This window comes from Brassica napus, chromosome C4 (assembly GCF_020379485.1).
Source record: "Brassica napus cultivar Da-Ae chromosome C4, Da-Ae, whole genome shotgun sequence".
NCBI classification, from domain to species: domain Eukaryota; kingdom Viridiplantae; phylum Streptophyta; class Magnoliopsida; order Brassicales; family Brassicaceae; genus Brassica; species Brassica napus.
Window position 1 is genome coordinate 28,853,949 of NC_063447.1, and position 25,340 is coordinate 28,879,288.

Sequence of the window (25,340 nt, forward strand, 5' to 3'; positions counted from 1 at the left end):
CATTTAATTAATAAAGTTGTGTTGTTGTTAAGAAAAAAAAACTTAATAATATAAGTATTTTTCATGTGTTTAAAAAAAAAGTATTTTTCATAAAATTGAGTTACTTGATTAAAATTTAATATTTAAAACAAAATTAAACATTAGTATATATATATATATATATATATATATATATATATATATATAAACACATGATAAAAATATTTCAGGGATATCTAAAGGTTTATTTTTCTCTCTTTTAAAAAATTTATGGGATATTTTTGGGGTATCTATCAGTTCTATAACAATTTTGCTTACTAGATTACATAAAAATCTTTTCAAGAAACACAAAATAGGTGCACAATGTACAAGCTATATACAAGTGTTTCTATATGAAATGAATACTAAAAAAAATGTTTGCTAAATAGATTTAAAATATTTAAAAATTAAATAAATAATAGTGCGAAAAAGCTGAAATCTTTGGGGTAGTACAGGGAAATCATAAGCGTGGAAATTACGGAGGCCCAATAGTTATATGGGCTTTAGATGCAGGCCTCTTTTAACCGCCATGTACTATCTAACTCTCGGCACCGCCTGGAGCGTGATTAAGCTGATAAAACCCTAATTTCTTGGATCTGCGTCGGAGAGTTAATTTTTTGGAGCGGAGTTCTGTTCGAGTCAACATGAGGTAGGAGTGTTCTTCGCTTCGTCTACTAGTTTTATATTTCTTAATCGAATCAAAGATTGTTCTCTCTTCTAACACTCTGGTTTTGGTTTCGTATTTTTTTGCAGTAGGCCAATGGAAGAGGATACCAACGTAAGTGAAATGTCTCGTTTACTGATCTCTCCATCTATTAGAAGCTCTGGTTCGCGAGTGTGTATCTTGTAGAGGTTATGCTAGTAGTAGATCAGATACACAACTGTTGAGAGAATTGTCTTGTTGAATCTTCTGTCTGCTCAGAGATAGTCATAGAGTTTTAGCTTTGTGAATGTTTCTGGTGTTGGTTTCTTCTACTTGATATCTTTTTTGATTGATTGATTGATTGATGATGATATCATAGTCCCTCGTATAAGCTTGTTATGTACTTTGATTAGCAGGGAAAGACGGAAGAGGAGGAGTTCAACACGGGACCCCTTTCTGTTCTGATGATGAGCGTCAAGAACAACACTCAGGTGTTGATCAATTGCCGCAACAACAGGAAACTACTCGGCCGTGTTAGAGCTTTTGACAGGCACTGCAACATGGTTCTCGAAAACGTCAGAGAAATGTGGACTGAGGTAAAGAAAGCCTTTTGTACCTATTTTCTATTTTGTATTGAAAGTCCTTTCCTTTCTTACATGGGGGCTTCTCTCTATGGTTTCTTTTAGGTTCCTAAAACTGGAAAAGGAAAGAAGAAGGCTCTTCCCGTCAACAGAGATCGCTTCATCAGCAAGATGTTTCTCCGTGGTGACTCTGTCATTATCGTCCTCAGGAATCCCAAGTGAGAGAGAGATGTCAGCTGCTTGTAGTTGTTTTTTCTCATCAAATCTTTATGGTTGTATCAGAGGAGATACCATCTTTGACTATGAGTCTTAAATCTAGCGTTTCCTTTGTATTTTTCACTTGTGTTTTCGCCTCTCTCTTATGACTAAGGTACAACGCTGAGCAATGCCACTAAACTTTAAAATTGCAAAATACGATAAAAAGTCTTTGATCTTTGAGTCTTAAACCTACTGTTGTCTTGTTGTTCACTAAAGCGCAGCAGCTATGTTGTGAGTTGTGACCGCAAAACTTACTAATTGCAAAAGACAAAAGCTTTCCTTAAACTGTAGTGAGGTCCCATGAATATAATAAGTAAAGGCAACCACTCTTACTCTACGTTACACGAATATAATATCAAAATAGAAAAATCAAAAACAAAATAAATCTTATGAAACGAAGCTCTCTTTCTCTCCTCATTGTGGCTTATGATTTCTGGTTATAAACCACAATGGCAGCTACATGCAACTGCGTTTGCTCAAGCTGAGGTTGTTTTGGTGGTTGTTGCAGTCGCGGAGGAGCCTTCCTTCAGGTCACCAAATACACGTTGACGGAAGTCTTTGACCATGAGAGGGAGTCCCTGACGAAGAGACACCTTTGGTTCCCATCCTAAAAGCTCTTTGGCCTTTGTGATGTCAGGCTTTCTCTTGTGAGGGTCGTCTTCTGTGTTTGGTCTGAACTCTATGTTTGCGTTTGGATCTATAGTCTCTTGAACCACCTGCCAACCAAATCAAAGACATCAGAATCCACCAGGCTTCATTATAAAGAAATCAAAAAGTTTTATTATATATATGTATAGAAAAAAAGACCTTAGCAAGCTCGAGCATGGTGAATTCACCAGGGTTCCCAAGGTTAAATGGCCCGACATGTTCTCCTTCCATCAATCTCATCAAACCTTCGACCTTTATGCATCACACAGTAACACAAAACAAGACTCAGTAATAGATCCCACAACACACTAACTATTCTGTTACAGTACACGTGAGGGCATTTCACACAAATTAACTTGCCCTGTTTTTTTTCCTCTCTAACACTCTACAAACTCTTTCCTACGGCAATTTGTAGTACTAAATTGAATCGTTCTTAGCGGGAGTAAAAAAACAGAGGACTTACCAGATCAGAAACAAACTGGAAACTTCGTGTCTGCTTCCCATCACCATAAACAGTCAACGGTTCTTTCCTTAGTGCCTGTTCAATTATAACCAATTCAGACCATCATTACTCTAATGATCCACGAAACTATTCTTAAATCATTTACTGTTTGTGACACTAGATTGTTAACCAACCTGCGCAACAAAGTTGCTGACAACACGTCCATCATCTATACACATTCTTGGACCGTAGGTGTTGAAGATCCTAGCAATCCTGACCTGTGACCACAATCAAACAAGGCAGACACAAATTTAGTCACTGAAATGTACTCTATCTCTTTTTCCTCATCAGTTACTAGTCAGAAACATATCTTGGCTTGAAAGGGAGGGAAAAATTGAAAAACTAAAAAACAACCAACCTCAACATTGGCTCCACGGTGATAGTCCATGGCCAACGTCTCTGCCGTACGCTTTCCTTCGTCGTAGCAACTACGAACACCTGTTCCAATCATTATTCAATACAACCACAATCAGTCATCAACCACAGCACAAGCAACATGTTTACTGTAAGTTTCAAAAAAAGACGAGAACAGTTCAAAGAACACAGTCAATAAAGCGTTACGACAGCCAAGTAAACCCATCCGAGGCAGTCACGTGTCGGAAAAAAAAATGACTTGGGTAAAAGAAAAATCATTTAAAGCTCTCGAATTTGGAAAGCAGGTTTTTAAAAAAGTCATGCTAGCAGTTAAATGTGGAGGCTTCTTGTAAGGCAGAGATACGTATCAGAGCAGCTTGTTCAGAAAGACCCGTTTTCACGTTTGAATGGGTTGACCAAACAGAGAAGGGGACCAGATCCGAAAGGAAAGCACATGAGACACACTACGAAACACCTGTTTTTCAGCTCGCATAACGTGCGAATTTCCAGACACGGTCATAGAAAATTCAAAAGACAAGAGACTGAGAATCCCTAAACGTGGTCGTGTCACCTTACGGTGGAATATGTTTCAGATTCCGATTCAAGAACACAACCAATGAACGAACAAGCAGCAAAACAGAGCACGCTATAAAAAAAAAACTTAATAAAGAAGGGATTACCGATGGGATTAACGTTGCCCCAGTAAGTCTCGACCTGAGGATGCTGAAGAGGATCACCGTAAACCTCACTAGTACTCGTCAGGAGAAACCTAGCACCGACTCTCTTCGCCAAACCAAGCATGTTCAACGTCCCAACCACATTCGTCTTGTACACACACATCGAGTCAAAGAATACACACAACAACAACAAACCAAAAACATTCCATCTCCAAAAACAAAAACAAAATTCAATTTTTTTTTTAAAAAAGGATATGATAGTCTTGACGGGATTGAACTTGTAGTGAACAGGGGAAGCAGGGCAAGCCAAATGATAGATCTGATCCACCTCAAGAAGAATCGGCTCCACCACATCGTGGCGTATGAGCTCGAAGTTAGGGTTACCGAAATGATGCATCACGTTCTCTTTACTCCCCGTGAAGAAGTTATCCACGACGATCACCGTGTCTCCTCTCTCCATCAACCGATCCACCAGATGCGACCCCACGAACCCCGCGCCGCCGGTGACCACGACTCTCAGCCCCTTGCGTTTCAATCCGAGCGGGATTTTCCCGCCCGTTGACCCGATCCGGCTCGTGTACTCAATGCTGGGCCTCCTCTGGGCCGGAACGTACGACTCCTCGGGTTTGATTCCGTAGCCGGAGAACGGATCGGAATAAGAGATGGATCGGGTGGAGCGAGGGAAGATTGTGAACGCTAATGTCGCGATTGCGATTCCGACGACGACGAACATGAGTCTCTGTTCGCGCAGCATGTAACGCATCGGGCGGGTGGCGGAGAGCCACGGTTTGGTAGGTCTCGGGTAGTACGCATCGGCGGCGGGTTGATCCGCCTCGTGTCGCCGGTTGATCAGCTCGCTCGCCATCTCGCTTCCTTCTTCGTTTTCTTTAAGGAAAAAAATCTCCGAGTCGAACTCGCCGGGAACTGAGTCGACTTTGACCGAGACGAGAGTGAAAAGCGAATCGGGCCTTTCTGTGTATTTAAGTAGCGAATGCGTTACAGATCAAGGCTGGGTAATCATTTTTATTTACGAGAATACCCTTTCGGTTAGGGTGCGAATAAAATGGGAATTTTTATTTATTTTTCTTCGACTTTACTTCAATATCGGACATTAATAATATTGTTACTTACTCCATTATTTGCAGCAACAAGAAAAAAAAAGCACATATAATAATGTGATTTATAGTGTTTCTAAAAATTTAATTGTAAAAATAAGTGTAACTAATGATGTCATAGGTTCGTTAGGTATGCTAATGACCACAAAGTCAATGCCAAACCCTAACTTAGCACTCAAAGCCAAATCGGTAGGAGCTTTGAGTGATTTCGACGTTCGTTTTTCTCTTTTACTTTTCCCTTTAGGTTATTAACAACCAACATGCATATAGAATTAGTAATTTGCCAAACAACTACAAAAAACATAATGTTCGTTTTAAACAAAAGCTAGAATGTCCTAACAAACTATTTTTTACATAGTCACATTCGTAACGTTTTTGGCCCTAATGGTTTGGGAAACGTGATATATAATACACAAAAAGTGTCTACCTGAGCTTTAAATGTGACTTGTTGTTTGTTTTATTTTGTCGTATCCCCTAGAGTATATTTGCGAAATAATTTTGCCACATGTCTTTTCTACAATCAATTTCACAAAACAAATATGACATTGCTACTGAAATTGATGACATGGTTTCCGAAAAAAATATGACATGGATAATTTCATTTAATGTTGATTTATATTTTTGGCAAACTTATTAGAATATGGTAATAATTCGTATATTACATTTAATATTGATATTTCTTTTTGGTAAACTTTTTTAAAATATGGTAATCGTTCATACATCATCTATAAAATAAATATATTCATATATAACATTTCAAATTTCGAAATATTATTATTTTGTATACTTATACAATTTGTATTACTAAAGTTTTCAAAAATTTCTACAATTTTTTAAAAATTTAAATATCTAACCGTAAGGTCATTAGTCTTATTTATCTACAAATTTTATAATATTGTTTAGGTTAAATATTTGATAATTATACAATTTTATATTATTTTTATTAGTTTTATACAAATTGATTTAATATATATCAAATCTATATTAAATATTAGTAAGAAAATAGTAAAATCTATAATATTTAATAAATTTATTTTTAAATATAAATTAGATTTAAAAAACATTTTACTGCACCATTGTGCAGGAAAACACCTAGTTGTTAACATAAATAAAAACTCCAAATCAAACATATTAATATTGTTTTAAGTCATCTAAAAGAATGGTATGGGAAAATGTTTAAGAGAAAAATGGGTTGGTAAACATGGACGAGTCAATAAAGTTTTTAACTACGTATCATTGTTTGATTTTAGAAGCATATCCTAACTATATGGTTGGTTGGAACATTTGCTTATAGTAACATTTATTTGATTAACTAGTCAAATGAAAACTGTATACTTTGAGATATTTCCTTAGCTGTTTTTGATGATATATGTGAAAGATATTGAATCGGTCCGTGGAGCAATATAAAATATTTGATGGAAGGGAACATTTGGATTAGTGGTGAAAATATAGGAAACGTGTATACTGAATAAAAACAAACATCATTAGCTGTTTTGGGTGCAACATTTTAATTGGATTCGTAGAGTAGAGCCGACGTGGGTGGTGGTGGGTACAAATTAACATAATATTAGGATCTAATTTCGTTTAGCAATGTAGCAGACCCAAAAAAAAAAAACATTATTGCTTCCAACATGCATTGTTTTGGATCTAATGCGTGAGTTAGCTACTATGGAGTACAAATTGAATATACTATTAAACTACGTTAAGATCCGCCCTTTGCGCGGAATCAACATTATATATAAAAATTATTTTATGTATTAAATATTTTTACATATTATAAAATAATAAATATATATTAAATAATTAAAAGTCAGTAACTATTAAAAATATAATTAAATTGGTACGAACATATAAATCAATTGTATTAATCCAAAATTTTTTTTATTTGATAGGATATATTATTAAATTTAAATGATACTAACATAGATAATATATTTTAGTATATTTTTAATATTAATGTCTATTAAATGATGATTTATACTCATATAGTTTTTTGATCATTTGTATCTTTTATAGAAAAAGATTTAAATTACTGATAACAAAATTTTCATTGTGGGATTAATAGTTTTAGTAATTTATAATTTAAAAAAAAAATAAGTTGTCAATGATCGTTCAAAACTTTTATCAAAAAAATTGTTCAAAGTAAATTTTGAAACTAAAATATTGTATTTTATATGGTTTATAGTTTAATTTAAAACGATATATATATATTAATCTTATTAATTAATTAAATTAGACTTTTTACTTATATAATTTTTGTAATCATTTGTATTTTGTCATAACAAAAATTTTAAACCATGGATCATAAAATTTGAATGTGAGACTTTTAACAGTTTTAGTAATTTATAGCCATTTGTAAAAATTCAAAATATAACATATACATAAAAATATAAATTTTTATTATATGGTTATTGTGGTTTTTTAATTTATTTAATAGCTTAAAATTAAAAAATATGATAGAAGATACACTATTTTTTATCAAATCTTAATTATTCAAAATCATTAATTGTCATATATACTTTAGCCACATTAGGCAATTCCGTAAATTTTATTTAAGGAAATAATAAATTACATTAATGATGAATTTATTGTTAGTTTAATAAAAAACTTATTATATAATTAGATGTACCAACATATTTCTCTAATGATTCTAAAAATTATTCTAGTGATGACATGTGGCTATAAAAAGAAGTTGTAATGCTTCTCAAATAATATATATGGGATATTTTCATCAGTTGCATTTGCATCGTATATTCGTATTGTTCCTAATTCCCATGCAGTCTTTATGATACAAGAACAGACCATCAGTTATATCTTTTATTCGTATATGAAATGACAACAAAATATGCACAATTAAATGATTGCAGTATAACTTGTCTTATTTATGTGTTAGTTGAGGCTATCAATTTAATATAAGTATTTGTTGCTAAAAAAAAGTTGAGGCTATCATCTAATTTATGTCGGAATAATTCACCTGGCCACACAAATTAGTTTTGATATAGTTGAAGACATTCATAGTACATACAAAGCAAAACTACAAAATTTCCGAGAACCTGAATTATATAATATTGTTATCTGAATTTAAATGTTACTATAAACTATGATCAATCATTGAACTAAAAACTCAAATAAAAACTTTGCCAACATTTATAAATTTTATATAAAATCCAAGTTTATTGGATTATTCATTTGTATAATTTCTCTCGAATTTCAGCTTATTGAAAAATATGTATTTTGTCAATAAAATCTATCATACGAAATTTAGTGAGATTTGGATCATATTTTATAGTAGAAAAGAACGAGTTAAAATACCACTTTTTATAATGGTATATGTTTTTAAAAAAAAATAAAAAGAAAATTACTTCACATTAAAAAAAAAGAAAAGAAAATTCTTTGAAATGAAAAAAAAAATATTTAAAAATTGATTTTAAAAACTTTTATATATTTTATATATATCATAAAACGATAAAATATCAAACTATAGTAATTTAGAAATAAAAATATTATTTTAAATAATTAAAAAAAAACTCTGAATTTTTTTTTCAAAAACTCTGAAATTTCTTCAGAAAACCTTAAAACTTGTAATAAATCTTTTTATGATTTACTTAAATCTCTGATTTTCTTGGAATTACTCAAATTTTGAAATCTTTGGAATCCTTGATTCAATAAGCCCTGCTTAAATTTGGAGAGGAACTCCTAATTGCCAAGACCAGGCCGAGATGGCTTTTATGCCACTTGCCCAAAGGTTCTTGGCGGCATCGTACTTTGCCGTATAAAAAGAACATAAAAATGATTTCAAATGGATCAAAAATGGTAGAACTGAAAATTTCGAGCATTCATGAAGTTGACACCGACTTCTTCTTACGTTTTGACTTTATGACAGGTTGGTTACTCGCTTGGTGGCTCTTGAGCTTGGGACGGTGATAATAATGGGAACTGTAGTACTACTGGCCCAATATATGACATTAGGCCGCCTACAATATTTCGGCTGTGGGATGACTGATTAGGCTTAATACTGATTAGGTAGAAGAACAGTGCAATCAATAAAATATGAGCTTAGAAATTCCTGTAATGCTCATTTTTAAATACAGTAATACAAATTGAACTCACAAGAGAAACAAAAGACAGTGCTCCTCACCACAAGAAGTAAATGATTGCAGAGCATGAATGAGACATTAAAGATAAACGTAGAACTCTGAACTTAAACCATGGAGAACATAATGGGCTCCTGAGCAAAACCATGAATAGGGTTATTGGTTCTCTTTTAGAAAATGAACCCCATATCCAAAACTATTCCATTGGTTTGAAAACTAGACTAAGATCATGGCTTCACTCTTCCCGCATTCAATTTTTTTTTCAAACTTCCGATCAGACTCTATGAAACCGCACAAGCACGGACCACTAGAGAGATAAACATCATAACTGATGTAAGAAACAATTCAATTCCAAAGTAGCACGTAACAAGGAGATAGATATAGCCACGATGCAAGAAGTGGGTCTCTGAGACAAGATAAGGCTTCCAAGAGATGTGGAAAGTGAGTGTCTATAGCTAACAAAAAACTAGAACCAATATGAGGCATGAAAAGCAAGTGAAATCCTGTCATTCATGGACAAATCATAGATCAGAAATGGAAGAACTTCATCTAAAATTGAATGTGATGAGCTCTTTATTAATAAAATCTGAGTCGGTTTGGCTGTAAAGAGAGAACAAAACAGAGAATCACACCTTTCCCTATTAAAACAAAACAAGCAAGGGAGAAGAAATCCAGTTTCAGACAGTGACAATGTGGTCTCAGAGACCAATACTTAACTCATACAGATTTTTTCCGAAGCATCTCCTCTGTCGGAAGCTCCAAAGTCGCTCCCGCGTGTTCCTGACTTGCTTTCACCTCTGAGACACGTCAGTTTCGAAAGATCAGTTTCCAGTCAGACATTTCAACAAACAGATGGTGCGCAGAGGAAAGGTGTAATACGTACCGTATCCGCCGCGTTCGTTGAGTTTGGCCTGAACGATCATGGTGGAGATGAATTCAGTCGCCTCACGCGCTTCTTCGAGTAGGCGTGGGATGTCGGAATCGGAAGCCACGTGGCGATTCTCTTCGAACTTCTTACGGATCTCGGAAGCCGAAGCCTTGAGCATCTCGGTATCTCCGGCGAATGATTTCCTTGTAGCCCTGAGCAGAGCTCTGTATGCGATCAACGCTTCTCTGCTCACCATTTCTTCTCCTTTCAGCTCTTTCGGTCGTCCGCCGTCTCCTCCGCCAAGATTGGGAATAGAAATAGTTTCCGACAAACCTTCTGATCAACTTCGAAGGTTCCAAATGGGCCCTCTTAATGTTTTAAGTTTAGACCCCACTTTATTGGGCCACTAACGGATATTTCGAGTCGTACCCGTTACGTCTGGACTAAACCCGAATTTTTCGGATCCTATATGTCTGTCCACTAGTTTTTTTTTTTTCCGGCTAAAAGTCTGTCCACTAGTTTTGATGGACAGAAGAAGGTTTTTTTTTTTTTTTATCAAATGGACAGAAGAAGGTTAAAAGCTGGTTTGGTCTGTGTGACTCTAGTCTTACCTTTTGACTGAGTTTGTAATATGGCCTTTGGACTGTTCACACACACAGACTCCTTCCTTCATGGTAATACTTTACTCTTACAGTTGCATATTAAAATCTTAATTCGTTAGAAATTTCAAAGAGACTAGTGGATGTAATAATGAAATAGTCTTTTTGACCCAAAGAAAAAAAAAAAAAGAAAAACGAAATAGTCCATTGACTTTCTCTTAGTCGTCTCTGCAACTTCTATATGTACCGTCTTTAGAGATGAACCAGCCTTTTGCATTTCAATCTTGGTAATTTTCAACATGGAGACGACGAGATCTATTGAAATAAATGTCACGTCAGCAAAAGGGCTTGAGAAAGTCTCTAAGATGGATGTTTTCGTGGCTGTCAAGTTATCCGGCGATCCCAAATGCTCCGACCACCGTGAGCAGCGGACACAAGTGGCTAGAGACAGTGGAACAAGCCCCAGGTGGGTCGACGGCGTAATGAAATTCACCATCGACCAAACTTTAGCTGAGGCCAACCGGCTTGTGCTAACATTCAAGATCAAATGCGAGCAACGTGGAGGAGGAGGTGATAAAGACATTGGCGAGGTTCACGTTCCGGTGAAAGAGCTTTTGGATCATCTCGGAAACGATAAGGCCGGTCAAAGATACGTCACGTATAAGATCAAGAAGGCTAACGGAAAACAAGGAGGCGATATCAGTTTCACTTATTCCTTCACCGGTCCGGTGACTGCTACGAGCGGTGTGGGATGCTCACGGTACATAGCTCATGAGCCGGTGCGTCCCCCTGCAGCTACGTACCGGCCAGTTTCGAATGGACCCGTGTTGAGTCAGTTGCTTCCAAGCGTTGGATCGTTTAGCTATGGTCACGTTCCTTCTCATCAGCCACCGGTTTATCCACCACAGGCTCAGCCGGAGATTCCGCCTCCGGCATGTTTCCCCGGCTTGTATCCACCTCATGGCTATCCGATGAGTTACACACCGGAAAGGCCACCGACATTGTATACATCTATATTTCCTGGCTTACCATGTCCACCTGAAGGCTATCCTACACAACCGGCACTATATCCACCCATGAATCCTTACAGATTTTAACGGGTCGCCTCGTCGGTGCAAAGTCGTTGATAAGGAGAGTTGTAGACATTTACTTCTTTTTTTTTTTTTCTATTCACTTTCTATTTATTTGTTCAAACTTGAAACAGAAAAAAAAAGATTGTTTGCTTGTTGTTGATTTTATTACTCATCGAAAATCTTGAATATATTGGTCATATTAAATTAAAATGTAAAGAAACTTACCTTCAAATCAATATGAAAACCATTTTAAAATAATTATATAAGAATGTTACAATTTAAGTATAATATTGGTTAATTGATTATTTGTATTATCCATTCACAGTTTAAGTATTAATAATATTGTTGTTGAAAAAAAAAAGAGAATGTTGTTATGAACCAGATTGTGAATAACTCATAACCAAGAGATTATGATTTGTAATCTTTTCATTTATCTATGACGGTGTAATCTTATTTATAAGGAACTTCTATGTTATGAATAAAGATAGACTTTTCATTACTTTTATAACACGTTATCAGCACGAAACTCTAAATCCCTAAGCTAATACCCAAATAGAAAAACCCTAAAACCCTAACCCTAGCCGGCGATCCGACGAACCCTAAACCCCGATCGCGTCTCTTGTTCCCGCATCTGTTCCAGCTCGCGTCCCCGATCAGCTGCAGCCCAAGGCGTTCCTGATCCTAGCTCAGACGTTCGCGACCCGAGAGCAGCTCCAGCACACGACCTCTTCCTCGTTCGCGACAACATCAGACAGCTCGCGTCCGACGATCAAGGCGTTCCCGATCAAGCAACAAAGGACGTCCGCGACCCGATAAAAGCGACTCGATCCATTCCAGCTCGCGTCCCGTTCGTGTCAAGCTCGCGGCTCAACTCCTTTGGTGGTCCGATTCAACAATCATCTAAGGTTAAAAGGTAATTCAAACCTAAGAACCCATAATCGAACATGGATTGATTGATAAAGAATGAAACCCTAAAACCCTAATCTTTATGAATCAAAACCATAGGGTGATAGATCAAAAATCCTAATTGAGTAAATCGAAGCTCTAAAAGTTCGATACCCCAAACCCTAAATCATGTTCCTACATGATTAAAACCCCAAATCGGTTTTTACAAGTTAAAATCCGATAAACCCTAACCCTATATCTATAAACCCTAAATAATATAAGTTTCAGAATTAATTATACTATAATTATCAAATCACATATTAAAACCCTAATCGAATATTTTGAAATCAAAACTGTTTTCGGTTTTGATCATTGAGGTTTTAAATCTGATTAAATCTGATGCTATGTTGCTAGAATTGTTTAACCGTTACATTGATAGATTTATTTTCTCATCCTGCTTGGTTAATTGTTCATCTGATTTAAAATTGTTTAAACCGACCAGCCTGTTAAAACATTGATTGAATCCGATAGGTTGCTAGCTTGCTTTGCTTATATAATCCGATATGTTGATAGATTGATTGAGGTTTACTTGTTTAAAATCCGAATGATCTGATTGCATGATTCTTGAGGTTTAATATCATCTGCTAGGATTGATAGTTTTGTAATCTGATTTGTTTTAAATAGAAACCCTAAATAATCCGTATGATAGGTTATATTGATATGATTTGGATGTCTTTGAGAATTGAGAATTCGTGTGCTAGGTTGATAGATTCATGATAAAATCTAATGTCTTGAGGTTTAAGATTGCATGCTAAGTTCGATTAAATTGATTGATCTGATTATATGTTTTTGAGGGTTGATAAATTCGGATACTAGATAAATTATTTACACATGGTTTATGCTAAATACCAATCAGCCTTGAAACTGATTCATTGAAATTCTTGCTTGAAATCTATGTTCTAGTATTGCTAAAATCAGCCTTGAAACTGATTCATTGAAATTCATGCTTGAAATCTATATTCTAGTATTGCTAAAATCAGCATTTAAACTGATTGAGTGATTAATAAATATTTTTACTAGTCTTGCTAAAATCCATTGATTTTTAAACCCTAATTGCATGATTAATTGAATATGTTTTTGCTAGTCTTGATAAACCATAATATTATAAGCACATAGAAATAGTATTGCTGAGACTTGCTAGAAATTGACTGATTGATTTGAGATGTCGAAAATCAACCTGGATTTTGTTGCCCTAAATCTTTCTGGAGATAATTATTTACAGTGGACATTGGATACAAAGATTATCCTAAAGTCAAAAAAACTTGGTGAATGTATCATAGAAGGCAATAATGCCAATGAGAAAGATTTATACAGGGCAATATTAATTATTCGTCATCATCTTATTGAGAATTTCAAAGATCAGTATTTGACAATTGAGAATCCTCTAGACCTTTGGGCATAATTCAAATCGAGATATGATCACCAAAGAAATGTGTTATTACCAAAAGCTATGGAGGAATCTCAGAATCCAGGACTACAAGTCCGTGGATGAGTCTATTTCTAACTAATAAGAAACAATGAATTGAGACCTCCTGGATCAACCCCATTACCTGAAGCCAATAAGGCCGCAAAGGAAAATAAAGAATCCAAAGAATCTAACCACGTCCAGGATGATGAGGGTAGAAAGGATGTGGCCATGATCACTATTATACATTTGGCCGTGGGAACTACTATGGCAAAGGCCCTGGGTATCAACCTAATTTGATCCATGGTCGAGGCAGAGACCGTGGTATATCCTTTAAACCAGAAAGCTCGACCAAATCAGTGTGCCATAGATGTGGAATGGGGAACCACTGGGCTAAGATATGAAGGACTCCCAAACATTTTTGTGACCTCTATCAAAGAGAGTCTGAAAGGGAAGAATCCTGAAACCCACTTGGTCTATAAAGATGGTGAAAATAATTTCGAACATGATCAAGATGATCTTATGGAATATGAGACTTTTTTTTGGTCCAAAAAAAAAAAATCTTTCTCTGATTTTTATCTCATTGAATTTATTTCTATTACATTGTCTGCTTAGATTAAATGAATGAATGATTTTTCTAAATGAGTACACTGAAAAACACCAATATAAGTACTAAAGCAGATATCGCCAGTCTGAAAGAAAACTATGGCTAGGCTAATATATCATTCCTTAAGGGTATGCATCTAGAAATCAGTGATGCCTTATATTCACCCAGCTCTAAGAGCAAGAACAGCCTATTGAGTTTTAAAGATATAAGAATGAATGATTTCTATATTGAAACAATGGGCGAAGGAAACAAAAAGTTCCTTCAGATATATGTATAAAATCGCCCAAGGACATAATAAGTCCTAAAGACTATACATGCATTCTCTACTGACCTAGACTATGCATAGATCAGTATGATAGAGGCTAAAAGCCTGCAAAAATATACAGTTTATGGCACGACCGGATTGACCATCCTGGTCCAAACATGATGCGAAAATTGATAATCAAAAGGCACACATTAAAAGATAAGAAGAGTTATCCCAAAGAATCTCACGTGTGTAGCATGTAAACAAGGGAAACTCATTAGGCCATCACCAGTAAAACGGATATGAGCCCATTTTTCATAAATAAAGACTATATGTCTAGATAATACTGGTGAATACATGTCCCAAGCGTTTAAATGATTATGATATGTCCATGGGGATAAGTGTGGACAATTCTGTGATACATGTCCATACCAAGAACGGCTTGGCCGAAATCTTTTAAAACGCAAATATCTGAGTGATAGACCATAACTTATGAGGTCAAAACTCCCATTCACAGTTTGGGCCACACGAAATTTACATGCACCTAAGTTAATACGCATCAGGCCATTTAGTGAGTATAGATATCCCCTATCACAATTATTAACGGGTCAAGAGCCAGACATACCCCATCATAAGATATTTGGATGTGCTATCTATGTACTAATTGCTCTACCACAGAGAACTAAGATGAGACCTCAAAAGGAGGATGGAAATATATGTTGGATATTATTCTCCCACAATAATAAAGTACTTTGAGCCAACTATGGGTGATTATATTTGAGGCCAGGTACGTGGATTATTTTAAGACCAGGAGGAGAAAAAAAATAAAGCTGGTAAAAGAATGGTAAAAGAAATAGAATGGAATCAACCATCAATGTCTTGGCAAGATCCTCGGACTAAAGAATGTGAAATAGACGTCCAAAGATTATACATTTAAAAAGCTAGCTAATCAAATGCCAGACACATTTGCTGACCCGAAAAAAAATTACTAAGTCATATATAAACCAACTTGTAAAGCACCAACGAATTTGATGTCCAAGAAGAGACACAGTTAAGTTGCTACAGAGTCTAGACAACATATGAAACGTGGTAGACCAACTAGGTTCCAAAAGATAAGAATCCTCGGAAACAAAAGAAAGGTGCAAAGAATGATAATCAAAATCCAAATCCGAGGTTACTAAGGAAACCATCCCAGACATGGAGATAAGGCCGGCCGGCTCTAAGGTACAGGTACCAAACAATGTAGCTTGGGACGTCAAGCTGCAAAGTATTAAAGGTCTTGATAATAATGAATCTCAATCGATTATATCATGTCTGGAACATAATGGAACCAATAAGGAATGTCGACATATGAAAATTTATTTGCATACAAGGTAGCACTTGAATTTATGAATATAAGCGAGGATCATGAATCCACGTCAATATAAGAGTGCGCACTCGTAGAACAAATTGGATTGAATGGAAACGTGGGGTTAAATAGTTTAAGGAAGAAAGACGTATTTGACCATATGATTAAGACGCCATATGATGTTAAAACCAGTGGATATAAATGGGTCTTGTGAGGAATAGAAATCGTGAGATATAAGGCTGATGTTGCACAAGGATTCTCACAAAGACCAATAATAGATTATGAGGAGACATACTCCCATGTGGTGGATGCAACTACTTTTAAATTTCTCATAAGTCTGGCTATATAAGAGAGAAAATTAGACTTGCAACAAGTTGATGTAGTGACTGCATATTTATATGGTCCACTGGATAATGAAAGTACTAGAGAGTATTGAGCTGAAAGTACAACAAGTTTCTTGAGAACAATATTGATAATCATCAAAGTATATGATCTGAATATCCTATGAACCTCTGGATACAATTTTCCAAATAGTTGAATATCTCAAAAAAGAGTTTGAGATGAAAGATCTTGGAAAACAAAGTTTTGTTTGGGATTACAGCTTGAGTACATTAACAATAAAATCCTTGTGCATCAAATAGTATATACATAAAAGGGTACTCAATAGATTTAATATGGACCAGTCTCACCCATTATCTAGTACATGGGCGTGATATCACTTATTTTTGACACTGATCCATTCAGTCCAAAGGTGGACGATAAAGAAGTCCATTTAGTCCTGAGATGGACGATGTAGAAGTCTTGTTTTAGACAGTGATCTGATTGGTCCATAAGAAGGACGACGAAGAAGCCTTTGATTTTGGTTTATTTTATACTAACCAGCCCAAAGAGGGGTTATTTGGTTTTGTTGATTTTGACATGTTATGTTTTACACATGGTGGTACACGCATATCACAGCAACATCATCCAAGATTTCGTGTGTGTATTTAAGGTCGATGACTCAATATGTTCGATCAAATTGTGGCATGGCCGATGGTAAAGAAGAACCAACTATCATGTTTGAGGACGAAGCATATTCTGCCTAAGATCTTCATCACCCACGGATTGCGGAAAATTGGAGAGGTCCAAGGGACCTTCAGTAACGTGTGTTGTACTCTTTTTCCTTCACCATGGTTTTGTCTCATTTGAATTTTCCTAATAAGGTTTTAATGAGGCAACATTAAAGCACATTACAAGTTCTAAATGGTTATGGCATCCAAGAGAGAGTGTTATGAACCAGATTGTGGATGACTCATAACCAAAAGATTATGATTTGTAATCTTTCCATTTGTCTATGACAGTATAATCTTCTATATAAGGAACCTCTATATTATGAATAAAGATAGACTTTTCGTTACTTTTATAACAAATGTTACAATTTAATATATTAGTTGCTAGATTTCTGTAACAAGCAAAAATACTGTTAACAAATAAAACAGAACATATCTATATCATATCCTTCTAGATAAAGAAAATTATGTACACATAAAATATTCAGCTTTGTAAGAAAATAATATACATTTGTAAGATGTAAATATACATTTCTGGAGTCTTAACAGCATTGATAGCTGTATAAAACTACTAATTTATATAAGGGGTTGTTGATATGAACTTGAAATAGAAAAAAAACTCTGTATTATTCTCAGGTTAATAAAAAAATTATGAACAGTTAATAATTCATGTATAATTTTCGGTAATATAATATTTGAGTTTTATCCCAAAATGGATTTCTTTGATAAGAAGGTGAGTAGCCGGCGGCTGAAAGAGAGGACGGCAACAAGCAAACCAGGAAGCCCTTATTCCAGGCCTTCATTCTCTCTATAAGATTCATTTTATAGATTCCATGGCCACCGTCTCCTCCGCTTCTCCCTGGCCAAGCGATTCCACCTCCGCCTCAGATTCGAACTCTACTGTTCCCTCTCACCACCGCGATCGTGGAGACGAGACCGAGTCTCTCGATTCCTTCTCCTCCATGAGCCTCAACTCCGAAGAGATTACTCATAATTCCGATCGAATTCCGGAGTCTCAAACACCGGCGAATCCTCCCCCGTCGCTGCTCCACCTCTCCTTCAACCAGGACCACGCCTGCTTCGCCGTCGGCACCGACCGCGGCTTCCGGATCCTCAACTGCGATCCGTTCCGCGAAATCTTCCGGCGCGATTTCGATCGCGGCGGTGGAGTCGCCGTCGTGGAGATGCTCTTCAGATGCAATATCCTAGCGCTCGTAGGCGGCGGACCTGACCCTCAGTATCCGCCGAACAAGGTCATGATTTGGGACGATCACCAGAGCCGGTGCATCGGCGAGCTCTCCTTCAGGTCCGATGTTCGATCCGTTAGGCTCAGGAGGGATCGGATTATCGTCGTCCTCGAGCAGAAGATCTTCGTCTACAACTTCGCGGACCTTAAGCTGATGCATCAGATTGAGACTATTGCGAACCCTAAGGGCTTGTGCGCTGTCTCTCAGGGTGCTGGCTCTATGGTGTTGGTGTGTCCTGGTTTGCAGAAAGGACAAGTGAGGATCGAGCATTATGCTTCGAAGCGGACTAAGTTCGTCATGGCTCATGATTCGAGGATTGCTTGCTTTGCTCTCACGCAGGATGGGCATTTGTTGGCGACGGCTAGCTCTAAGGGGACTCTGGTTCGGATCTTCAATACTGTTGATGGCACCTTGCGCCAAGAGGTAACTACGATATAATCATCGAATCTCTCTTTTAGCAGATTTGGTGGTTTAGTCACTGTCTTGTATGAACTATGCAGAGTAAGGCTGGATATTGATGATCTCTCGTTTAGTCCGTTATTAGCTTAGAGTTGCAGAGAAGTTGGTTCAATATATGATCCTCAATGACTGTTTCGAGCTGATTTGCTTGCTGTTGTTGGATGGGTGTATATATTTGATTTTAGCTCGAAGGATCCCTCTATTTTTGCACCTGACATCCCAATCTTTTTAGATATTACTTTTGAGGGAACATGGTAATAGTCTGATATGATCACTTTAGATTGTTAGGGTCATTGATGAATCTATCGTCAGAGCAATTTGGTATTACCAAAGATGTGGTCATGCATGTTGCAAAACTGATCTTGTTTAAGCTGTAAAGTACTTAGTTTCTTAATTAAGCTCATTTGCCTCGGTTACTCCATAGTAGAGACTCCCAGTATTTATTTTATCATCTGTGTTAGGATGTTGGATTTCTCATCATATACAAGCCTGTGAAGTCTTAAGAATCTTATTATGTTAGGAAATCTCAAATGTAGTTTTGATCCTTTATAGTAATAATATTGTATTTGTTTGGAGTCCATGGGTTCATTAATGCCAACGTGTGTATGTGAATGTACAGGTTAGGAGGGGTGCAGATAGAGCAGAGATATACAGTCTGGCTTTCTCTTCAAATGCTCAGTGGTTAGCTGTCTCAAGTGACAAAGGAACCGTCCATGTCTTTGGTCTCAAAGGCAACTCCGGTGCTCAGGTGAAAGACACACCCAGAATTGCATCTGATCTTACTCGTACTTCCTCATCCCCATCCTCGTCCCTGTCATTATTCAAAGGTATATATATAATTACCAGCTACTTTCACCATTTAGCAGTCTCTTGGTTCAGTAAGCATAAGTCTTTTTGCTCTATTAGGAGTGTTGCCCAAGTATTTCAGCTCGGAGTGGTCGGTGGCTCAGTTCCGGTTGGTTGAAGGAACTCAGTACATAGTCGCCTTTGGACATCAGAAGAATACTGTTGTTATTCTTGGCATGGATGGGAGGTAAGCAGAACAAAACTTGTCAACTCTTAGTGCAATGTGTCTGAATTATATTCTTTGTTGTGTTTGAACAGCTTCTACAGATGCCAGTTTGATCCGGTGAATGGGGGAGAAATGTCTCAGCTTGAGTATCACAACTGTCTAAAACCTCCTGTTTTCTAGATGCAACTATTTTCTTAAGCTCCTTCTATCTTTTATCTCTGCTCTACTTAAGTGGTGAGAGTCGGTGTAACCATATGGTGTTAATGTATATAGTTTGTGTGTATAATAATTACGAATGGTTCTTCCAAAAACCTTTTATCGCTACCCAAAACAGACTCAGGGTTCTTCAATTTGTGTCTTCCCCAGACATTCCACCAAACCAGCTTGTCTTGTTGGGTAAGAAGAACAGTTCAGTCAACATTGTTCCGGTGAAAGGACGAGAGACCACGTGAGCTAGCAGCTGAGTGCCATGTGAACGCTCACGGATCCTCATGCACATACGCTCACGGATCCTCATGCGCATAGTAACGATGGGAGGTAAAAAAATATCTTATACCGAGTTTCGAGGCACGAGGAAAAGGAATCCTATTTCAAACTGGCAAATTTCAACGACCAGTCTCTGAAAGAACTGCAAAGATTCGACTGCTTGCGTAACCTAATTGTTAGATTTCATATTTCTATATAGTTGTTAAAAGTTCAAGAAACAGTAGGACCATGTTCATATTGGCTTGGTTGTACAAGACAAAAAGCATAGTTATATATATATATAGAAGCAAACAAGATCACAGTTCTATCTCGCACTCACTCTCTCTTCCGCGTTACGACGTTAGTGTGTGATAAAAACAGAAATGGTGATGAAGGTGTATGGAGATGGGATGTCAGCGTGCGTGGCACGTGTTCTTCTCTGTCTTCACGAGAAGGAGACTGAGTTTGAGCTTGTCCCGGTCGATCTCTTTGCTTGCCACCACAAGCTCCCTTCTTTCCTCTCCATGAACGTACGCTTATTTAATTATCAACACACTAGTATTATAAGCATGTATATTAGTTATTTGATGTATCTAATCACATATATCTTACATGCAGCCCTTTGGCCAAGTTCCAGTTCTACAAGACGAAGATCTTACCCTTTTTGGTTCGTATCAATGTCATAATAGTTTTTTTAATTATGCTTTATGTATTTTGACAATATTGATATCAATAAATAAACAAAAACAGAGTCGAGGGCAATCACGGCATATATAGCAGAGAAACACAAAGACAAAGGAACAGATCTGACGAGACATGCAGACAAAGAAGCAGCCATTGTGAAGCTGTGGTCGGAAGTGGAGTCCCACCACTTCAACCCCGCGATCTCCGCCGTCATCCACCAGCTTATAGTTGTGCCGCTTCAAGGCAAGACTCCTGATGCAGCCATCGTGGAGGAGAATCTGGAGAAGTTAGGGAAAGTGCTCGATGTGTACGAAGAGAAGCTCGGGAAGACAAAATACTTGGCCGGAGATTCTTACACACTCGCGGATCTCCACCACGTTCCTTACACTTACTACTTCATGAAGACGGGTCATGCTGGTTTGGTCAACGACCGTCCTAATGTCAAGGCGTGGTGGGAAGACCTTTGTTCTCGTCCGGCTTTCCTTAAAGTCTCTCCTGGCTTGACCGTTGCTCCGGCAACGAACTGATCCAAAGATTCTCTACATCTTGTCTTTATGTTTCTCTGATAAGGTGTTTCATTTGGGTTGTTGTTTTTCTTTTGCATTTACTATTTGTCTGGAAGGTTTTGTCATTCTAATCAAAAGTTATTTGTAAATGTAAACGCAATACATAAAATAAATTATGTATGTTTGCGTTTACATTTTACAAATAAATTTGGTCAATTTAAAAACTAATGAATACCTTTGATTTATGAGAGTTATTATTTGCTTAAAATAAGAGTTTTCTAATGAACCGTTGCTTTTTTTTTTCTATACAGACCTATATGGAGAAACATCCATAACAAAATCAAATATCTGCACCTATCCGGTTAATGACTGAATACTGATACACACCTCAGTTATCGATTAAACGGAGTAGCTTATACTGTTCGCATAGGAAGCAGAGATTTTTAATAGATTTGAGAAATCATTCAAAAGGAATAGCTTTGAGCACAACTCCAAGGTAGAGCTTTGATGGTTGTCCATATACTAAAAGCCTTCTAACAACATAGGAACTTAGAGAAAGGATTTATATTGTGAAAATGGTAAAATAGAGGAAAAATGCGCATCCAGGCAATCGAACCCTGGTCAGTACCGTGGGAGGATACTATGATACCACTACACCAGATGCGCTTTTGCTTGTTGGATCAATATGTAAACTTTATTTTTGTTTCAGGGGAAGCTTATGTGTTGTTAACCAGAATCTTTATTTTATATATGTAACTACATCACAAAGATGAGAAACCAGAAGAGTGGCTCTGCAGCTGAGTAATATCATGAGGATCAACATCAACTGTACCATTGAGAAAACCAGAGTACCAAGAAGCAGAGAGTTTTGGAGACCTCTTGAGACCAGCATCACTGAAATTCACATAGTACAATCCAAAGCTGAGCCTGTATCCAGCCAATAGCTCGTACAAGTCAATCATAGACCAATAAAAGTAACCTCTCGTGTCCGATCCATTCCTAATCATCAAAAAGATTCTTCAGAGTCAGAGAGTAGAGTAAACCAGAGTTAAACCAATTATACCAATCACACCTGATGGCATTCAACATAGCACCAATGTAACCTTGAATGTATTCAACTCTTGATGTATCTTGTAGCGTCGAATCATGTTTCGTAGCTAAACCTGTTGGCAACTGGAAGCAATCTTAAAAACAAGAAGAAGGATTGCTTTCAAAGCAAACAAAACAGAGCCAAAAGACAGAGTAAAGAGAGTGACCATTTTCAAGAATGTAGATAGGAGGATTGTTGAAGCTCTGTTTCAAATACTCCAAGACACCTTCAAAACCCCATGGAACAGAGTTCCCAGTGGCTTTCCACAAGAAGAACATTTATAAGCTGATAGAGTTGATAAGATGGACTGATACTTGAAAAGCAAGTAAGCTTACAGATAGTCTCTACACCCATGTCTGTGGAAAAACTTTGGTTGCTAGGAAGGATAGAAGGCGTGGGTCTACTCTCTGTGACATACAGTGTCGTGTAATGGATAACTCCTACAAAGTCAGATGATCCTCTAACTTGGTCTGACTCTTCCTCTGAGAAAACAGGTAACCTAGATCCCACCACTCTCTTCATCACATCAGGATAGTCCCCAAACACCAAAGGCTTTAACAACCTGTATTATATCATATTCAGATTTTGTCCTCAACGTCACTGAAACAAAACAAAAAAATATATTATCCTCACCAGCCAAAGTAGAAATCTTTAGCTCTCTGAGTTGCTATCTCATCTTCCTTGGAGCTAGTATAAGGAAATAACCCATATGTATATATGCAAAGGCCTAAGGATCCTTTCTGCTTACTCTGCACCATCATATTATTATGTTCATTAGGATTCAAAAGCCTAAGAGTAGACCTATATACGTGTGTATTTGTGTACCTTGTACTTGAGTCTATACAAGTTTGAAGCAGAGGCATGAGCTAGCAATATGTTATGGCCTGCAATATATGGTTCAGTTGAAGAGTTTCCAGTGGAGCAATTGACGTATTTGGAATTAGAACAATGTCCTGGCGGCAATGTTCCTTCGCTGTAAGCTCCAATGGCGAATATGTTGGCTTCGTTAATTGTAGTCCATAGCTCCACATCTTCACCAAACTCTCTGAAGCAAACATCTGCAAAAGCAGTGAAGTCCTCTCTGCAACCAACAATCTTTTTTTCTTCTTCAGTTCATCATTAAAAACAAAAATATTAGATCAGAATTATTATATACATGATTTTGCGGTTGATCCATCCTCCATACTCATCTTCAAGAGCCTGAGGGAGATCATAGTGGTATAGTGTAACGTGTGGTTTTATTCCTGTTCCCCAAAAACAAATATCAAAAAGAATGAGATTAGCTTAATTAATTGCGATTATTAAGGAAAAACAATCTCACCATGGGTTAGTAGTTCTTTGATGAGGTTCTTGTAAAACAGTAGACCTTTTGGGTTGATGTCTCCTCTTCCATCTGATAAACCACAACAGTCACACAAAATATGGTTTAAGAGTGAAAAGGGGTTTTAAACTTGCAAGTCAAGAAACCAGAAGAGGAGGTGTTACTAGGTATAAGTCTTGACCATGAGATAGATAATCTGAATGCTTCTAAACCCATATCAGCCATTATCTTAACATCTTCCTGGAAAAGCCCACAATAAGAATAGATCATAAGAAAACAAAGCTAAGCTAGAGACTTATAAAACAAGAACAGAACAAAACAAAGAAGAGAAGAAAAAAAAAAGCACCTTGTACTTGTGATATCCATCACATGCTATATCTCCATTGTCCATGTTATCTGCAAGAAAACATACTCAACCATGATCTATGAATCTAATCAAAAAGTTCTCAGATAAGGAACGACTCGCTCAATATTGTTATTTTTTTAAATGCCAATGAAATGGAACCACACGGTAAAGCTATGATATGACTATGGCATACTCTTTTTTTGGTCAACAACATATGAACATAACTCTCTTTTTTTTCTTACCAAAGGGTGAGAAAGTATCCCAAACGCTAGGAGTTCTTCCATCCTCATCAACAGCTCCTTCCCACTATATCTCCCCCACAAAGTTCAAAGCAAGAAAAAGGCAAAACCTTATAAAACAACTTGATGGTTGTAGTTTCACCATCTTCTAACACTTTCATTTCCAATAGCAAAAAAAACGAAAGATCACAGAAAAAGAATGGAACCTGATAAGCAGACGTGGCAGCTCCGAAGAGGAAATCCTCTGGAAAATCGTCTCTTGTGAAAGCATCAATGTGACTTGTTGCCAAAACGATGACCACAGAAATGGATAACACAAAGAAAGCTTTCATTTTTGTTTTAGTTTCTTCCGTCTCGTTTTGAGTATAAGATACGGGAGCATATGTAAAAACTACAGAGTTTTGGGTACATAACTAATAATATTAAGTTTTGGGTATAGGGGTAAATTATTGAAAATATCGGGCACACAAGTATAACCCCAAAAGTCACGGGAACAAAGGGTAATAAACTATACTTTTGAGCACTGATTTAAATATTGAGAAATTACACTGAACATATGTAACGTAATAACAGTTACGAATCCTTCTTTTTTGGCTTAAAAACATCCTTTGCGAGTGATACGTAAATCATTAAAATGATTATGTAAAAGAAAATCATTAGATATTCCTCCATACACGACTCCACCATCAATGGGCGATCTCAAGATCATAGTAGTATAACTTAATTAAGGAAACTACAAACAAATAAAGAAATGAATGTGTCCTAAAATATGAAATAATACTCTTCCTCACGTCGACTTCGTTAGCTTGGCCGCTGTAAACGACGGATGAAGCAGCCAAATGTATTCCTTTAGAAAAGCAATTTTTAATTATTAAAATTAAAAATTGCAATCTCTATTTTAGAAGAAAAAATAGAACACCGTTTTAGATTTATCTCTAAATGC

At 36.7% G+C, this 25,340-nt stretch overlaps 7 protein-coding genes and 1 non-coding gene across 11 annotated transcripts; 4 read left to right on the top strand and 4 right to left on the bottom strand.

Annotated features, from left to right (window-relative positions):
- Positions 1–531: 531 nt before the first annotated feature.
- LOC106376377 (small nuclear ribonucleoprotein Sm D2) lies at positions 532–1,576 on the top strand. 2 transcript variants are annotated; one of them, XM_013816447.3, is made up of 4 exons: positions 532–667; positions 772–796; positions 1,075–1,257; positions 1,348–1,576. In XM_013816447.3, exons 1-4 carry the CDS (start codon positions 663–665, stop codon positions 1,462–1,464), a joined length of 330 nt encoding a protein of 109 aa, XP_013671901.1. In that variant the 5' UTR covers positions 532–662; the 3' UTR covers positions 1,465–1,576. The 2 variants fall into 2 exon arrangements, with proteins under 2 accessions (XP_013671901.1, XP_013671902.1); XM_013816448.3 differs by having other exon boundaries at positions 538–667; positions 1,078–1,257.
- A 182-nt stretch (positions 1,577–1,758) lies between these two features.
- On the bottom strand, positions 1,759–4,640 carry LOC106376375 (UDP-glucuronic acid decarboxylase 2-like). Its single transcript, XM_013816446.3, has 7 exons — positions 3,938–4,640; positions 3,685–3,832; positions 3,009–3,088; positions 2,785–2,868; positions 2,612–2,686; positions 2,308–2,400; positions 1,759–2,216 (listed from the first exon to the last, which is right to left on the bottom strand). Exons 1-7 carry the CDS (start codon positions 4,544–4,546, stop codon positions 1,977–1,979), a joined length of 1,329 nt encoding a protein of 442 aa, XP_013671900.2. The 5' UTR covers positions 4,547–4,640; the 3' UTR covers positions 1,759–1,976.
- Positions 4,641–9,440: 4,800 nt separating this feature from the next.
- LOC106374585 (mitochondrial zinc maintenance protein 1, mitochondrial-like) lies at positions 9,441–10,120 on the bottom strand. Its single transcript, XM_013814582.2, has 2 exons — positions 9,774–10,120; positions 9,441–9,687 (listed from the first exon to the last, which is right to left on the bottom strand). Exons 1-2 carry the CDS (start codon positions 10,012–10,014, stop codon positions 9,608–9,610), a joined length of 321 nt encoding a protein of 106 aa, XP_013670036.2. The 5' UTR covers positions 10,015–10,120; the 3' UTR covers positions 9,441–9,607.
- A 174-nt stretch (positions 10,121–10,294) lies between these two features.
- LOC106374587 (protein SRC2 homolog) lies at positions 10,295–11,685 on the top strand. Its single transcript, XM_013814583.3, has one exon. It carries the CDS (start codon positions 10,657–10,659, stop codon positions 11,452–11,454), a length of 798 nt encoding a protein of 265 aa, XP_013670037.2. The 5' UTR covers positions 10,295–10,656; the 3' UTR covers positions 11,455–11,685.
- Positions 11,686–17,781: 6,096 nt separating this feature from the next.
- Positions 17,782–20,070, top strand: LOC106376362 (autophagy-related protein 18a). The gene is made up of 4 exons (XM_013816433.3): positions 17,782–18,698; positions 19,354–19,561; positions 19,641–19,767; positions 19,839–20,070. Exons 1-4 carry the CDS (start codon positions 17,862–17,864, stop codon positions 19,924–19,926), a joined length of 1,260 nt encoding a protein of 419 aa, XP_013671887.2. The 5' UTR covers positions 17,782–17,861; the 3' UTR covers positions 19,927–20,070.
- Positions 20,071–20,521: 451 nt separating this feature from the next.
- LOC106376366 (glutathione S-transferase F13) lies at positions 20,522–21,511 on the top strand. Its single transcript, XM_013816438.3, has 3 exons — positions 20,522–20,741; positions 20,830–20,878; positions 20,962–21,511. The coding sequence occupies exons 1-3, from the start codon at positions 20,595–20,597 to the stop codon at positions 21,420–21,422; spliced, it is 657 nt and encodes a 218-aa protein (XP_013671892.2). The 5' UTR covers positions 20,522–20,594; the 3' UTR covers positions 21,423–21,511.
- A 485-nt stretch (positions 21,512–21,996) lies between these two features.
- On the bottom strand, positions 21,997–22,067 carry TRNAG-CCC. Its single transcript has one exon. It is a non-coding gene; the product is annotated as a tRNA-Gly (tRNA).
- Positions 22,068–22,121: 54 nt separating this feature from the next.
- On the bottom strand, positions 22,122–24,863 carry LOC106376364 (beta-glucosidase 10). 3 transcript variants are annotated; one of them, XR_007322139.1, is made up of 12 exons: positions 24,604–24,863; positions 24,401–24,464; positions 24,159–24,208; positions 23,977–24,052; positions 23,813–23,884; positions 23,648–23,735; positions 23,317–23,572; positions 23,125–23,240; positions 22,840–23,053; positions 22,658–22,750; positions 22,474–22,564; positions 22,122–22,400 (listed from the first exon to the last, which is right to left on the bottom strand). XR_007322139.1 is itself a non-coding variant. In XM_013816435.3 (12 exons), the coding sequence occupies exons 1-12, from the start codon at positions 24,727–24,729 to the stop codon at positions 22,163–22,165; spliced, it is 1,497 nt and encodes a 498-aa protein (XP_013671889.2). In that variant the 5' UTR covers positions 24,730–24,862; the 3' UTR covers positions 22,122–22,162. The 3 variants fall into 3 exon arrangements, 2 of the variants coding, with proteins under 2 accessions (XP_013671889.2, XP_013671890.2); XM_013816435.3 differs by having other exon boundaries at positions 22,827–23,053; positions 24,604–24,862; XM_013816436.3 differs by having other exon boundaries at positions 22,827–23,053; positions 24,401–24,470; positions 24,604–24,706.
- Between the last annotated feature and the right edge of the window lie 477 nt (positions 24,864–25,340).

Coding starts and splice junctions, on each gene's coding strand:
- LOC106376377 (XM_013816447.3), top strand. Junction 797..1,074: donor CAATGGAAGAGGATACCAAC/GTAAGTGAAATG, acceptor TACTTTGATTAG/CAGGGAAAGACGGAAGAGGA. Junction 1,258..1,347: donor TCAGAGAAATGTGGACTGAG/GTAAAGAAAGCC, acceptor GGTTTCTTTTAG/GTTCCTAAAACTGGAAAAGG.
- LOC106376375 (XM_013816446.3), bottom strand. CDS start 4,546: ATGGCGAGCGAGCTGATCAACCGGCGACACGAGGCGGATCAACCCGCC. Junction 3,833..3,937: donor TCAATCCCGTCAAGACTATC/ATATCCTTTTTT, acceptor ATGTGTGTGTAC/AAGACGAATGTGGTTGGGAC. Junction 2,869..3,008: donor ACCGTGGAGCCAATGTTGAG/GTTGGTTGTTTT, acceptor TTGTGGTCACAG/GTCAGGATTGCTAGGATCTT.
- LOC106374585 (XM_013814582.2), bottom strand. CDS start 10,014: ATGGTGAGCAGAGAAGCGTTGATCGCATACAGAGCTCTGCTCAGGGCT. Junction 9,688..9,773: donor CAACGAACGCGGCGGATACG/GTACGTATTACA, acceptor GACGTGTCTCAG/AGGTGAAAGCAAGTCAGGAA.
- LOC106374587 (XM_013814583.3), top strand. CDS start 10,657: ATGGAGACGACGAGATCTATTGAAATAAATGTCACGTCAGCAAAAGGG.
- LOC106376362 (XM_013816433.3), top strand. CDS start 17,862: ATGGCCACCGTCTCCTCCGCTTCTCCCTGGCCAAGCGATTCCACCTCC. Junction 18,699..19,353: donor ATGGCACCTTGCGCCAAGAG/GTAACTACGATA, acceptor GTGAATGTACAG/GTTAGGAGGGGTGCAGATAG. Junction 19,768..19,838: donor ATTCTTGGCATGGATGGGAG/GTAAGCAGAACA, acceptor GTGTTTGAACAG/CTTCTACAGATGCCAGTTTG.
- LOC106376366 (XM_013816438.3), top strand. CDS start 20,595: ATGGTGATGAAGGTGTATGGAGATGGGATGTCAGCGTGCGTGGCACGT. Junction 20,742..20,829: donor CTTCTTTCCTCTCCATGAAC/GTACGCTTATTT, acceptor TCTTACATGCAG/CCCTTTGGCCAAGTTCCAGT. Junction 20,879..20,961: donor CGAAGATCTTACCCTTTTTG/GTTCGTATCAAT, acceptor AAACAAAAACAG/AGTCGAGGGCAATCACGGCA.
- LOC106376364 (XM_013816435.3), bottom strand. CDS start 24,729: ATGAAAGCTTTCTTTGTGTTATCCATTTCTGTGGTCATCGTTTTGGCA. Junction 24,209..24,400: donor GGATACTTTCTCACCCTTTG/GTAAGAAAAAAA, acceptor GTTTTCTTGCAG/ATAACATGGACAATGGAGAT. Junction 22,401..22,473: donor GCTATGTTGAATGCCATCAG/GTGTGATTGGTA, acceptor TTTGATGATTAG/GAATGGATCGGACACGAGAG.